The sequence below is a fragment of the Macaca mulatta genome, chromosome 12 (genome assembly GCF_049350105.2).
Source record: "Macaca mulatta isolate MMU2019108-1 chromosome 12, T2T-MMU8v2.0, whole genome shotgun sequence".
Lineage (NCBI taxonomy): Eukaryota > Metazoa > Chordata > Mammalia > Primates > Cercopithecidae > Macaca > Macaca mulatta.
In genome coordinates, this window is record NC_133417.1 from 15,728,295 (window position 1) to 15,744,403 (window position 16,109).

General features: G+C 45.5%; 1 protein-coding gene across 1 annotated transcript; it reads left to right on the forward strand.

Annotated features, from left to right (window-relative positions):
* Nucleotides 1-692: 692 nt before the first annotated feature.
* Nucleotides 693-10,480, forward strand: NIFK (nucleolar protein interacting with the FHA domain of MKI67). The gene is made up of 7 exons (XM_001085690.5): nt 693-844; nt 1,845-1,982; nt 5,259-5,367; nt 6,439-6,650; nt 8,995-9,054; nt 9,174-9,242; nt 9,613-10,480. Exons 1-7 carry the CDS (start codon nt 740-742, stop codon nt 9,799-9,801), a joined length of 882 nt encoding a protein of 293 aa, XP_001085690.4. The 5' UTR covers nt 693-739; the 3' UTR covers nt 9,802-10,480.
* Nucleotides 10,481-16,109: the final 5,629 nt, after the last annotated feature.

Consider the following 16,109-nt stretch of genomic DNA (forward strand, 5'->3'; position numbering starts at 1 on the left):
AGCTACTCGGGAGACTGAGGCAGGAGAATCGAACTCTGAAGGCAGAAGTTGCAGTCAGCTCAGATTGAGCCATTTCACTGCAGCTGGGGCAACCAGAGCGGAAACTCTGTTTCGAAAATAATAATAAGCAAATTGAGGAATGTGAGCAGCATCTCGGGCACCAGTACTGTTTTGTAATTGTAGACCGCCTTTCTAAGTAGGCGTGAAGGTAATTGTTTCAGGCACTCTTAAGCCAAGCCAATCGGCGCCCCTACAGCGGAGGGCGCGGAAACTATCCCCAGCCCAGCCCCAGACCCCACTCCCCGCCGCCCCGGGGCCCCCCTGCCCCGCACCGCTCTGTCCACCCCCGCCCCGTCTCCACCCCCACCCCTGTCCCCACCCCACCCCCGTCCCGCCCCACTCCCCACCCCCGCCTCGGCACAACTACGCCCGGTGCCGCGCCTCCGCGCGACTCATGCCTCTCCCCGCCCCTCGCCAGGCCTCGTGCCCCGCCCTCGCACCGCGGCACAATTTATGCCCCGTCCCGCGTCCCGCGCCCCGCGCCTCGTGCCCCACCCCCGCTTCTCCGTGCTACTCCTGCTCCAACCCCGCGCGCGACTCATGGCCCTCCCCACCCCTCGCCACGCCTCGCCTCCGCGCTTCGCCACGCCCCTGTCCTACCTCTACTTCCGCCTCAGGGGAGCTGGGAGCCCGTCGTTTCCGGGAGCGCCGCGTGGAGTTAGTGTTGGCCGCTTTTGGCATGGCGGCTTTTTCTGGCCCAGCTGGGCCGATCCTGTCGCTTAACCCGCAGGAAGATGCCGAGTTTCAAAAGGAGGTGGCGCAGGTTCGCAAGCGCATAACCCAGGTGAGCAGGCACCCTGGTCCAGGCTGCGAGCGGGGGCGACGGACAGGGTCTAGGGGGTATCCGGGGTTGCGCGGTTCCCCGCCCGGACTCCCCTTGCCTTCGCGCACGCCTTCCAGAGTATCCTTAGCGGATTTGACCGAATCAGGGACCCACCTCTTAAGCTTGCAGGCCACGGTTTCTGAGACTAAAGGGTTTACGCTGGTGGGTAAATGATGGAGAGGTTTGGCCGCTGAGGCCTTGGAGCCTTCATGTGGAGGGTAAGGGGGAAGTATTGGGGTGACGGAAGCCGCGGAGGGAACCACCTGGAGGGAATAGGTTCCCATACCACAGGTTGTCTCCGGGTTAGACCTGTCACGCTTCCGCGTTCCCCCCGAAAACGGGGGCCCCAGACTTAACACATTCGGGAGGTTTGTATGCCGGGTTGGTGATCTGGGAGTTATTAAAATAGAGTAGTTGCCAGGTTCCGCTTGCTGACCAGGGCCCCTGACATCGCTTATACTTTCTGTGGTTTTTAGCATAAACTACACAGGAAAACTTAGAAGTTCTTGTTACAGAGGTAAGGGTATGATGGTTGAGACGCTGAAAGGCTAATCTGTATTGTGAGAGTTAGCAAGCGTCTCGAAAATTTTTCGATGAAATGCGAGTAAACAGTAATATGCATACAAAATTGAAGGCTATATTTATGTAGAGTTCTCTGGGCAGAAGATCCAAAATGGCTTGTTCGAAGATGTCCTTGCTTATCCGTTGATTGACATAGTTATTGAGCACTAACATTATACTGGGTGCTGGGATGCCAGGCTGGAAAGATAGTTGATTACTGCTTGGCCATGGCCTTTGTGGGGAGAGAGACACTCAACAGCCACTTCTTTAATTACTACTGTGGTAAGTGGAAATGCGGAGTAGGTTCTTGGGCCTAGGGCTAGGGGTTTTGTAAGTTTTGTTACAATGTGATTTTCTTATTTTAAAAAATATTTAATTTACCTGGTCTTTATGTCTTCAGCGGAAAAAACAAGAACGACTTACTTCTGGAGTAGTCTATGTGGGCCACCTACCTAACCTACTTAACGAAACCCAGATCTTTTCGTATTTCTCCCAGTTTGGCACTGTGACACGATTCAGACTGTCCAGAAGTAAAAGGGTAAGATTTTTAAAGTTGGATTTGACGTTTTGTTTTTCAAATGTGTGTGATTCTTGACATTAAAGAGCACGTTCACATACTCTTATCAGATTTCATTCCAAAAAGAAGAGTGGAGGTTTAGAATCTGAAACATAGAATCCCGGCACATAAACTTGGGTTGTAGCCATAGGCACCTATTTGATTTAGCATCTAGGGGATAGGGTGTGCATCCATCATCTGTTAGTTGTCCTAAAGATACAGATTATAGGTAGAATTGAGGTCCCTTTTGTACCCTTCCCAGTGTTCTTCACCTTCTCCTTTAATTAGGGAATTAAATTCACAAATTCCGTTTTCTTTTTTTTGAGACAGAAGCTTGCACTGGAGTGCAGTGGTGCGATCTCAGCTCACTGCGACCTCCGCCTCCCAGGTTCAAGCGATTCTCCTTGCCTCACCCTCCCAAGTAGCTGGGATTATAGGCACCTGCCACCACACCTGGCTACATTTTTTTTGTGTTTTTAGTAGAGACGGGGTTTCATTAGTTGGCCAGGCTGTTCTCGAACTCCTGACCTTGTGATCCTCCCACCTCAGCCACCCAGAGTGCTGGGATTACAGGCGTGAGCCATCGCTCCTGGCCACAAATTCAGTTTTCATTGCTATATATGTTTATAAGTTTTTACTGTATCTATATATATATGTGCTACAACACGTGTGTACATATATAAATGTACATATAGTATTATTTTAAAATTATTTCTATCATTCTTCAGCTGAATTTTTTTACTCAATAATCTGAGCTTTATCCGTGTAACTCTAGTGCCTTTGTTATCATCATTGCTTGTTACTTAGGTAACTAAAGTTTATCCACGCTCCTATTGAACATTAGGTTTTGTTTTGGGGTTTTTTTTTTTTTTGAGACAATCTCACTCTTGTCACCAGGCAGCTGTAGTGCAGTGGGACGATCTCAGCTCACTGCAACCTCCGCCTCCACATTCAAGTGATTCTCCTGCCTCATCCTCCTAAGTGGCTGAGATTACAGGTACTGGCCACTGCACCTGGCTAATTTTTATATTTTCAGTAGAAACCGTGTTTCACCATGTTTTGGCCAGGCTGGTCTCAAACTCCTGACCTCAGGTGATCCGCCCACCTCGGCCTCCGAAGGTGCTGGAATTACAAGTGTGAGCGAGCCACTGTGCCTAGCCTGAACATTAGGTTTTTTACTATTTTTAACTCTTTACATGAAGCTGCTAGGAACAATCTTTGTGCAGGTATAGACAGATTTTTCTAGAAGAGCATTTTGCAGACTGGCTCACAATAAGAAGTAAGTTTTTACCATCACAGAGAAGATGAGGGTTTTCAAAAAAAGTTTCATAGCACAAACCAGCACACATACACATACATGTAAGCATAACTGAAATAAAAGCCATATGAGACAATATTTAAACTTGTTTTGTGTGATTTGCTGATTTTCTATTTCATTCTATTCAGGGTTTTTTTGGTTGTTGTTTTGTTTTGTTTGAGACGGAGTCTCGCTCTGTCGCCCGGGCTGGAGTGCAGTAGCACAGTTCCTCAGCTGACTGTGACCTCTGCCTCCCAGGTTCAAGCGATTCTCCTGCCCTCCTCCAGACTAGCTGGGATTATAGGTGCCCGCCACCATGCCTGGCTAACTTTTTTTTTTTTTTTTTGAGACAGAGTCTCACTCTGTCACCCAGGCTGGAGTGCAGTGGTGTGATCTCGGCTCACTGCAAGCTCTGCCTCTCGGGTTCACGCCATTCTCCTGCCTCAGCCTCCCGAGTAGTTGGGACCACAGGCGCCCACCACCACACCTGGCTAATTTTTTTTTTTTTGGTACTTTTTTAGTAGAGAGGGGGTTTCACTGTGTTAGCCAGGATGGTCTCGATCTCCTGACCTCATGATCCTCCCGCCTTGGCCTCCCAAAGTGCTGGGGTTACAAGCGTGAGCCACCGTGCTGGCCTTCCCCCCCCCCTCCCCGAAACGGAGTCTCACTCTGTTGCCCAGGCTGGAGTGCAGTGGCGCGATCTTGGCTCACTGCGCCCTCAGCCTCTTGGGTTCAAGCGAATCTCCTGCCTCAGTCTCCTGAATAGCTGGGATTACAGGCGCACACCACCACCCCTGGCTAATTTTTGTATATTTAGTAGAGATGGGGTTTCACCATATTGGTCAGGATGGTTTCGAACTCCCGACCTCAGGTGATCCTCCTGCCTCAGCCTCCCAAAGTGCAGGGATTACAGATGTGAGCCACTGTGCCCGGCCTAATTTTTGTATTTTAGTAGAGATAGGGTTTCACCATTTTGGCCAGGCTGGTCTCTAACTCCTGACCTCAGATGATCCACCCACCTCGGCCTCACAAAGTGTTGGGATTATAGGCATGAGCCACCTCGCTTGGCCTAGTTTTTCTTTTTTGAGATGGAATCTTGCTCTGTCGCCCAGGCTGGAGTGCAGTAGCACAATCTCAGCTCACTACAACCTCTGCCTCTCAGGTTCAAGTGATTCTCCCAGCTCAGCCTCCCGAGTAGCTGGGATTACAGATGCATGTCACCATGCCCAGCTAATTTTTTGTATCTTTAGTAGAGATGGTGTTTCACTGTGTTGGCCAGGCTGGTCTCGAACCCCGGACCTCGAGATCCACCCGCCTCGGCCTCCCAAAGTGAATTTTTTGTGTTTTTAGGAGAGATGGGGTTTCACCATGTTGACCAGGCTGGTCTTGAACTCCTGACCTCAGGTGATCCACCCTCCTCAACGTCCCAAAGTGCTAGGATTACAGGCGTGAGTCGCCACGCCTGGCCTTCTCCTCCCTTTTGAGTGTTGAGATTATAAATGGATTTTGAGGGATTTAAATTTTTTCAAGAATCCCCCTGTTGAAGATAATTAAGCTGAGACTCAGTTGTGGAAGTGTCCAAGTTGCTCGTTACTGACACAACTGGTGCTAGAAATGAGCCTCTTGATTCCCACTGTTAAGCCATGTGGCTTTTAAGTTGAAGACTTTTTTTATACCATGGGGTGTTGTTACTGAATAAATTCCAGCCATAGGAACTGTGTATTTATCACATATAACCAAAATCCCAAGAATACCACAAAATCAGCTGTGCGTCCAGATTCTTGCATCTTTTCTTTTTCCCATAACAGTCCCCAGAATATGTGAATTGAAGTTAGAATTAAGTGTGTGGTAATATTTGATAAGGAGCTAATATACATTATTTAAAATAATGGCATTTTAGGAATTTGATGATGCATTCAAATTTGATTGTTCTACTTTTTGTGGCGACTTCTCTGTTGCAGACTGGAAATAGCAAAGGCTATGCATTTGTGGAGTTTGAGTCTGAGGATGTTGCCAAGATAGTTGCTGAAACAATGAACAACTACCTGTTTGGTGAAAGACTCCTGGAGTGTAAGTGCCCCTGTCTTACTGCAGGGTTGCCTGGTGCCTGCTGCTGGTGGGTGACTGGTGGGAAGGGCGGCGTGCCCAGCTGCTTGGACATGCCACTTCATCTCTGGGATGACTCTTACAGAATGGTGCAAGGACTTCAGTGTATGTTGCAGGCAGATTCTAATTGGAATTTTAAAATCTCCCAGCCTGAGAGCTGTTTTTACCCTCAATGGAACCGAACAAGTTACCTTGGGGACACACGGGAGGAGCAGCTAACCATCCTTATGGGCTGTGAAAGGCTTCTCTGAGGAAGCAGCATTGACATTGAAACCTGAAGACTAAACAGGAGCGAGCCAGGTGAAGGGGACAGGAGTGAAGACAGACCATTCCTGGCTGAGGAACAGTGAATGCCAAGCCAAAGGTGCCTAACCATTCGGCTGTGAGAGAATGTGAGGAAAAGTAGCAAGAGAGGAGGGAGCAGGAAGAAGCTTCAGGTCAGGTTACCGAGGGCCTTCTAAGTCAGCCAGTTCAGAATTTATCGTGAGGGCAGTGGGGATAGCATCAAAGGTCAGGAATCGCATTGCAAAATCTGTCTAAATGGCAGTGGCTGCAGCGCTTCCACACGAGAGAAGCCAGAGGGAGTGGAGGAGCGATAGCACGAGGTGAGTAGTGCGTCTTGCAGAAAGCAGCCAGTGCAGGTTCGTCCTACAGAAAGGAGCTAGCACAGTTCCTACTCTGCAGAAAGGAGCCAGCGCAGCCCCTACCCTGCAGTCCATAGGATGCAGAGAGCATCCCTGTCCAGATCCTGCTGCCCTTGGGAGCCAAAGTGAAGTTTCTGGCCTCCCTGTGCACATGGTGGCATGTGGCCGTCTTGGGTACCCAAGTTCACAGCTGATGAGGCTGACCCGGTAGTGTCTCTATTCACTTCCCATTGCTGTGAGAGAAGCTGGGATTACAGGTGTGAGCCACTGGACCCAGCCACATCATTTTGTTATGTGAGGAATGGCACTGGGGAGATTCTAAAGTTAGCATTAAAATCTCTTTCCTACCATTTTGTTGAAACTTTTTATGTTTTTTTCTTTTTAAAAATAGGTCATTTTATGCCACCTGAAAAAGTACATAAAGAACTCTTTAAAGACTGGAATATTCCATTTAAGCAGCCATCACATCCATCAGTGAAACGGTATAATCGGAATCGGACACTAACACAAAAGCTACGGATGGAGGAGCGATTTAAAAAGAAAGAAAGATTACTCAGGAAGAAATTAGCCAAAAAAGGAATTGATTATGATTTTCCTTCCTTGGTAAATATTCGTGAAATCTTTTTTGTGGTTTGTTGTGGGGAGGGGAGGGGGCGACTTTGTACCTTGTAAAGGACCTAGCCTAGTGCTTATCACAATCTTGGCTCACTGCAACCTCCACATCCTGGGTTCAAGCAATTCTCCTGCCTCTAGCCTCCCAAGTAGCTGGGATTACAGGTGCACACCACCATGCCTGGCTAATTTTTGCATTTTGAGTAGAGACAGGGTTTCTCCATGTTGGTCAGGCTGGTCTCGAACTCCTGACCTCAGGTGATCCACCCACCTCAGCCTCCCAAAGGGTTGGGATTATAGGCGTGAGCCACTGTGCCCAGCCAGTTTTTTGACTAAACTTTTTTTTCTTTTTTTTTTTTTTTGAGACAGAGTCTTGCTCTATTGCCCAGGCTGGAGTACAGTGGCACAATCTCAGCTCACTGCAACCTCCACCTCCCAGGTTCAATCGATTCTCCTGCATCACCCTCAGGAGTAGCTGAGATTACAGGTGCGCACCACCACACCTGGCTAATTTTTTGTATTTTTAGTAGAAATGGGATTTCACCATGTTGGTCAGTCAGATCTCGAACTCTTGACCTCAGGTGATCCGTCCACCTCGCCTCCAGAAGTGCTGGGATTACAGGTGTGAGCCACCATGCCTGGCCTGGCTAAACTTTTGAAACATTCCATTGTAAGTTCTTCCTAAAACATTGTGAGACCAGATTCTGTTATTTCCATTATTCAGAAGAGGAAAGTTGTTTTTTGTTGTTGTTTGAGACAGAGTCTCTGTTGCCCAGGCTGGAGTGCAGTGGCACAATCTCGGCTCACCGCAAACTCCTCCCAGGTTCAAGTGATTCACCTGTCTCAGCCTCCCAAGTGGCTGGGATTACAGGCGCCCACCCCCACGCCCAGCTACTTTTTGCATTTTTAGTAGAGACGGGATTTCACCATGTTGGCCAGGCTGGTCTCGAGCTCCCGACCTCGGGTGATCCACCCGCCTTGGCCTCCTAAAGTGCTAGGATTATAGGAGTGAGCCACCATGCCTGGCTAGAAGAGGAAGCTTCTTTTAAGGAGATAATCTGATTTGTTTACCTTACATAATCTGTTTTTTAAGTTACTGAAGTAAACCCACTATTTAACTGAAAACTATAATACTCTTAGATTGCCATTTATTAGCCAACTGAGGTAGTGTGTGCCTGTAGTCCTTGCTACTCAGGAGGCTGAGGCAAGAGGATCTCCTGAGCCTAGGATTTAAAGTTTGCAGTGAGCTGTGATTGTATCATTGCACTCCAGCCTCAGCAATAGTGCAAGACCATATCTCTAAAAAAAGAAAAAGATTGTCATTCAGAGGTGACACTGCCAGAATTAAGTCTTTGGTTTACTGTATGCTATAAGTAAATACCAAAACACTGAACCTTTCGTCCATCTGTCACAGTAAGGAGAGCTGTGTCTTTTATTATAGATCGAGAATGAAGCTCATTATGGTATGGCTAGTATAGGTAAGGGTCTTATTCTTTTCTTTTTTTTTTTTGAGACAGTCTCCGTCTGTTGCCCAGGCTGGAGTGCAGTGGCGCTATCTTGGCTCACTGCAACCTCTGCCTCCCGGTTTCAAGTGATTCTCCTGCCTCAGCCCCCTGAGTAGCTGGGACTATAGGCACACACCACCACACCCAGCTAATTTTTTGTATTTTTTTAGTAAAGATGGAGTTTCACCATGTTAGCCACGCTGGTCTCGAACTCCTGACCTCATGATCCACCCACCTCAGCCTCCCAAAATGCTGGGATTATAGGTGTGAGCCACTGGGCCAGCCAATCTACTAGGTTTTTAACCTTATCCAGAAACTAGGTGACTGTGTTATTCTCCTTTGGCTCAATTCTCGGTGGTTAACTTTTTGCCCAAATTCCAAATATTGTCTTTAATAGTATTAGAACATTTCGCCAAGGCCTTAGGCCCTGGTACTCTTGTGAACCATTTGGGAACTGAGACAGTGAAACTTGGTAAGAGGCATGCAAGCACTGCTTTTCCTGTACCCTGTTTGTGACTTAGTGGAGATGGGGGTGGCCTGGCTTTGCACGTTCTTCTTGCTTCCGCCCTCCTGAATTCAGGATTCTGTGAATCAGTGAGCTCCAGGTGTTGGCCTTCCCTTCAACCTCTGCAGCTCTGTCAGTTCCTCTACTGGGTATTTCCTAGTTTTGCCCTTTACTTGAGATAATTCACTATATTTATGAGTTTTGATTTTTAAATTGAAATGTTCTGTCATTTAGGGAGGATTTACTGATAATATATATGAGGATCTAATGCTAAGTTTAGAAAGAAAAGATACGAGATTGTCAATTTATAACTTCTTTATTAAAGATTTTGCAGAAAACGGAAGGTGTTTCAAAAACTAATCGTCAGACGTCCACGAAAGGCCAGGTAAAATGTTTTTTATCATTTTACATGCAAGATATTAGAGAAAGATAAGTAGGAAAACATTGAAGACTACCATAGCTGATCCATATTCAAATTGATGACCTTTAAAATTTTATTTTAAGGTTTTACGTAAGAAGAAGAAAAAAGTTTTAGGTACTCCCAACGTTCCTGAGAAGACTGTGGATAGCCAGGTAAAATGGTTTTCAATATTCTGGGCACCAGATATTATAGAAATAATTTGAAGGAGGAAAAGTAGTTTCTGCTACTCTCATTTTAAGATTTCAAATTAAATATTGTGACATTTGGTAGATCTTTATTGTTGATTTAGCAATTTTCTGCCTAAAACCTTGTAATGGAACATGCTATTTTTGTTGTGAATTTCTGTACTAAGTTGATAAGCATCTGAGTTCTTTATTCTTTGCAATAGTATCACCAAAAGACGGAAACAGACCTAAAATAATGGGGCACAACTTGTAAAAATAGAGACGAGGTGATATTTTTAGGTTAAGTCATAATCTTGGTCTACATTTCTGTATTACAATCTTTACTTGTTGAATCCAGGGCCCCACACCAGTTTGTACACCAACATTTTTGGAGAGGAGAAAATCTGAAGTGGCTGAACTGAATGATGATGATAAAGATAATGAAATAGTTTTCAAACAGCCCATATCCTGTGTAAAAGAAGAAATACAAGAGACTCAAACACCTACACATTCACGGAAAAAAAGACGAAGAAAAAGCAATCAGTGATTTTCAATGTATTATATTTCTTCTGAAAAATACAATATTTTTATGAGAATGGACTTTGTATTTTACTAGGTGCAATGAATTGCAACCTTTGACAAGATTTTCAGAGGAAAAATACACTGTTTGGTCAAGTTAAAAAAAAGCAATCTGTAATTTTGGATTGCCTGCCCTTGTCTGAAATACAGAGGTGCATACCAGCTTGCATTGGGTTGGCTGACACTGCCTCTTTGTCCTGGCCTCTAATTTTCTTTTGATGTTTCATAGCTATCCTTAGTTTACTCTGCTTGGATAGAAAGTTGACCACTAACTGCAGGTTTAAGTACTAAACTGCAGCCTTTTCTGTCACTGGCATTTAAAGACCACCAATCTTGTTTGTCCACCTACATGGTTTGTCAGGGACATTTAACTCATGGGGATGCTTTAGATTTCAACATGAAATGGTTAAAGCTGGAAGTTTAATTATATGTAGAGTGAGAAGGCAGTTCCAGTGTTAACACAGATTTGTTTTTGTGTTCACATTTTAATCGAGATTCAAAAATGACTCATTTTTACCGATAATGTTAACGTTAGTTTTGGTTGTGCTAGCATGGATTAATAACCACCATTTTATACCAGTGTCATCAGTGAGGAATTGTATTTCAAGATTCAAACAATAACCAGCAATTAAACTTTTTTTCTACGATTTATTTGTTTGCGAGTAGGACTTGGGAGTCATTGTGGGGATAAAAAAAGTAAATTTTCCCCTTCATTAGCGAATTCAGATTCATTAAAAACATTGCTTTCAGATGTCATAGCTCATGCCTATTATCCCATCTCTTTGGGAGGCTGAGACAGGAGGATCATTTAAGGCCAGGAGTTGGAGACCAGCCTGGGCAACATGATGAGAGCCCCTCTCTACAAAAAATTTTTAAAATGAGGCTGGGCATGGTGACTCACACCTGTAATCCCAGTACTTTGGGAGGCCGAGGCAGGTGGATCATAAGGTCAAGAGATTAAGAGCATCCTGGCCAGTATGGTGAAACCCCGTCTCTACTAAAAACACAAACATTAGGTGGGTGTGGTGGCACATACCTGTAGTCCCAGCTACCTGGGAGACTGAGGCAGGAGATCACTTGAACCCAGGAGGCGGAGGTTGCAGTGAGCCAAGATTGTGCCACTACACTCCAGCCTGGTGACAGAGCAAGACTCTGTCTTAAAAAAAAAAAAAAAAACAAAAATGAGCTGGGCATGGCAACGCATTCCTGTAGTCCCACCTACTTAGGAGACTGAGGTGGAAGGATCACTGAGCTCAGGAGTTTGAGGCTACAATGACCTGTGGTTGCACCATTGCACTCCAGCCAGAGTGACAGAGCAAGACCCTGTCCCTTGAAAAAAAAAAAAAAAAAAAAAAAGGCTGGGCACGGTGGCTCACGCCTGTAATCCCAGCACTTTGCGGGGCTGAGGTGGGCAGATCGGCTGAGGTCAGGAGTTCAAGACCAGCCTCACCAACGTGGAGAAACCCCATCTCTTCTAAAAATACAAAATTAGCCAGCCATGGTGGCGCATGCCTGTAATCCCAGCTACTCAGGAGACTGAGGCAGGAGAATTGCTTGAACCCAGGAGGCGGAAGTTACAGTGAGTCAAGATCGCGCCATTGCACTCCAGGCTGGGCAACAAGAGTGAAACTCCATCCCAAAAAACAGACACCAGTTAGGATGGCAATCATTAAAAAGTCAGGAAACAACAGGTGCTGGAGAGGATGTGGAGAAAGAGGAACACTTTTACACTGTTGGTGGAACTGTAAACTAGTTCAACTATTGTGGAAAACAGTGTGGCAATTCCTCAAGGATCTAGAACTAGAAATACCCTTTGACCCAGCAATCCCATTACCGGGTATATACCCAAAGAATTTATAAATCATGCTGCTATGAAGACACATGCACATGTATGTTTATTGCAGGACTATTGACAATAGCAAAGACTTGGAACCAACCCAAATGTCCACCAATGACAGACTGGATGAAGACAATGTGGCATCTGCCAGGCGCTGTGGCTCACCTGTAATCCCAACACTTTGGGAGGCCGAGGCAGGTGGATCACCTGAGGTCGGGAGTTCAAGACCAGCCTGACCAACATGGAGAAACCCTGTCTCTACTAAAAATACAAAATTAGCTGGGGTGGTGGTGCATGCCTGTAATCCCAGCTACTCGGGAGGCTGAGGCAGGAGAATCACTTGAACTCAGGAGGCAGAGGTTGCGGTAAGCCAAGATCCCGCCATTGCACTCCAGCCTGGGCAACGGGTGAAACTTCATCTCAAAAAAAAAGAAAATGTGGCACATACATACCATGGAATACTATGCAGCCATTAAAAAGGATGAGTTCATGTCCTTTGTAGGGACATGGATGAAGCTGGAAACCATCATTCTGAGCAAACTATCACAAGGACAGAAAACCAAACACCACGTGCTCTCACTCATAGGTGGGAATTGAACAATGAGAACATGTGGACACAGGATGGGGAACATCACACACCGGGGCTTGTTGTGAGATGGGGGGAATGGGGAGGGATAGCATTAGGAGATGCACCTAATGTAAATGACGAGTTAATGGGTGCAGCACAGCAACGTGGCACATGCATACATAAGTAACCTGCACATTGTGCACAAGTACCCTAGAACTTAAAAGTATAATAAAAAAATTCATTATCACTCTAAAAAAAATTTTTTTTTTAATTCATTGCCGCTAAGCATTCTTTCATCTATAATTTTGTAAGTCTTTCATATGATATTGGGCTAGGTATTCTGATGCAAAATAGAGTTGGTTTTAAATACATGCAAAGAGCAGATTAGATCTCTAGAACTGTTCCTGGCACATAGAAGATTTAGTATGTATTTGTTAAATAATGCCCTATTTGAACCATCTCTCAAACTTTGGATCTGGACATCCATCTGGTTTCCCCTGGGAAAGCATCAGATAAAGTTCTCCATGTGAAGACAAAAGTCTGTTGTGTTTGATCTTAAGGGGCATGTGCATTCAAACACATACATGTACATGGCAAGATGAACTGAGTATTTCTCCCTGAACAACCACCTGCCACCCCCCTTATTTGTTTGTTTAGAGATGGAGTCTCACTCAGTGGTACCCAGGCTAGACTGCAGTAGCACGATCTGCTCACTGCAACCTCCACCTCCCTGGTTCAAATGATTCTTCTGCCTCAGTCTCCCGAGTACCTGGGATTACAGGCATGCATCACCATGCCCAGCTGATTTTTGTATTATCAGAGACAGGATTTCACCATGTTGGCCAGGCCTGTCTTGAACTCCTGACCTCAAGTGATCCACCCGCCTCGGCCTCCCAAAGTGCTGGGATTACAGGCATGAGCCACCACACCTGGCCAGCTATAGACATTTCTTGTAAAAAAACTGTTTTTTTTTTTAATGGAAAAGTGTATATCAAAATTAATTCAGTTATCAAACTAATTAGGTTTTTCCCTGTTTCTTTTGTGTTTTTTTAGTTGAAGTAGGTCTCGCTGTGTTGTCCACAGTGTTCTTGAATTCTGGGGGTCAAACGATCCTCTTGCCTCAGCCTCCTAAAGTGCTGGGATTCCTAGCATGAGCCACCAGGCCAGCCATTTTTCCCTTTCTTAGTTTTTAAAAATTAATGAGGTTTGTTTTGCTATTATATATAATCAGACAAAAAGCTATACAGGAAAAAATTTGGAGCCTGACATTTTGCAAGCTGTGTATTGGCCATAAGATGGAGTGTTGAGTGAATAGATGCCACAGAAATGGCCTTTGAATGGCAAATGAATGAAGTTGACACAAGTTCAGAATGGGGTTTTCCATTACTATTGTTTGGAATACAGCGTGGCCAAAGCCAAGGCAACTGGTCACTGTGACTGGAAATTGTAGCCCTGGCTGATTGTGGTATGAGACTGCTAATATTAATTCTAAAATCTCACTTTAACGCAACAAAGGCAATTTCTTGAAGTGGTTGGGGGGAAAGTACAGCACGTGAAAATGATAGAGAATTCACATTTCAGTGTATGTAAGTAAAGACTTACTGGAATGCAGCCACACTTATGTGTATATGTTGTCTCTGGCTACTTTTCTGCTATGGGAACTCAGTTGTAACAGACCATATGTGGTCCTCTGCTTAGCACTGCTGCTGGATGCACTACAGATTGTGTATTTCATCATTGGAGTAGTCCCAACTCATAGGAAAGCATCAGAAGAGTTAGATGTTTAAAATGGAGTATCGGCTGGGTGCGGTGGCTCATGCCTGTTAATCCCAGTACTTTGGGAGGCCACGGCAGGCATATCACCTGAGGTCAGGAGTTCAAGACCAGCCTAGCCAACATGGTGAAACCTCATCTGTACTAAAAATACAAAAAACTGGACTGGGCACAGTGGCTCACGCCTGTAATACCAGCACTTTGGGAGGCTGACGCAGGCAGATCACGAGGTCAAGAGATGAGACCATCCTGGCTAACATGGTGAAACCCCCATCTCTACTAAAAATACAAAAAATTAATCGGGCATGGTGGCACGCGCCTGTAGTCCCAGTTACTCGGGAGGCTGAGGCAGGTGAATTGCTTGAACCTGGGAGGCGGAGGTTGCAGCAATCCGAGATCACGCCACTGCACTGAAGCCTGGGCGACAGAGTGAGACTCCCATCTCAAAAAAAAAGAAAGAAAAAAAAAGGAAAAAAATACAAAAAATTGGCCAGGCACAGTGGCTCACGCCTATAATCCCAGCACTTTGGGAGACTGAGGCAGGTGGATCACCTGAGGTCAGGAGTTCGAGACCAGCACGTCCAACATGGTGAAACCACGTCTCTACTAAAAATAAAAAAAATTAGCCAGGCATGGTTGCCAGCACCTGTAGTTGCAGCTACTCAGGAGGCTGAGGCAGGAGAATTGCTTGAACCCGGGAGGCGGAGGTTGCAGTGAGCCGAGATCACCGCTGCACTGCAGCCTGGGCAACAAAAACAAACTCCATCTCAAAAACAAAAAACAAAAATTACCCAGGCCTGGTGGCAGGCACCTGTAATCCCAGCTACTCGGAAGGCTGAGGCAGGAGAATCACCTGAACCTGGGAGGCAGAGATTGCAGTGAGCTGAGACCATGCCATTGCACTCTAGCCTGTGCAACAAGAGCGAAACTCCGTCTCAAAAAAATAAAAATAAAATAAAATGGTGTATCAGCACCCAATTTCTTGACAGGAAAATGAGGCTGTAACTAAAGTAAGTTTCCAAGTGGCTTGTTAGCCAAGCAAGGAAAGCCATTTAGCAATGATGAGATAATTGTGTTTGATTCCAACAGCAGAAGAAATGTGGCCAGAGAAAATAAACTTCTTGTTGTTAGAGACAGGATCTCACTCTGTGGCCCAGGCTGGAGTGCAGTGGCATGATCATGACTCGCTATAGCCTCTGCCTGCCAGGCTCAAGTGAACCTCCCCACGCAGTTTCCCAAGTAGCTGGGACCACAGGCACACGCCATCATGCCCAGTTAACTATTTTTGGTAGAGACATCTCACTTTGTTACATGGGCTGGTCTCGAACTCCTGGTCTTAAGCCGTCTTCCCTCCTCATCCCAAAGTGTTGGAATTACAGGCATGAGCCACCAAAATAAACTTAGAACTGTTGGCCTTTCAGTGAAAACAGTTGCTTGAGGAAGCAACGTCAGTAGTTTAAAAACAAGACAAATGATTTTGAACCTTTTCCTTGGCTCCTGAGGGGCTAACAGGTGTTACAATACTGCTCAGTCGATCATTCAAAGAGTCATTGCCGAGTTGGAAGTGTTGGGGCGATCAGTTTGTTTCAGTTTGCCTAGGACCTTTCTGGCTTAAACACTGGAAGTCCCACATTCTGGGAACCTCCTCAGTCCCTGGAAAATTGGACCTTAGAAGTCACCCTGGAAGTGACTGAACAATTAGCCTCTGAATAGTCTGTGGAGCAACCGTAAGCAAAAATATTTTCAAAGTTGAGAAATGTATTACAACCCGAAGCAGGATTTGCCAAGTTGGGACACAAACTGATAGCAGTAAAAATATGTATGTAGTAGAAAAGGGGTTAGTTGAACAAATTTCCCACTTGTGAAAATACAGGGCATTTGAAGGTTAGTCATTGTATGATTTACCAGCAGATGCTTTTCAGAAAATACGTAAACCTATGGTGTCATTGAAGCAGTAGTCACCAGTGCACTTCATTTGTTCCCATGGACTTGGTCTTCATCAGCAGTTCCATGGATTTTTGACAGAAATAGAATATCCTGACTCATCCTACCTACCACACAGCAGTTTGATGGCTTAGCAGAGATAAAGATTTACCTA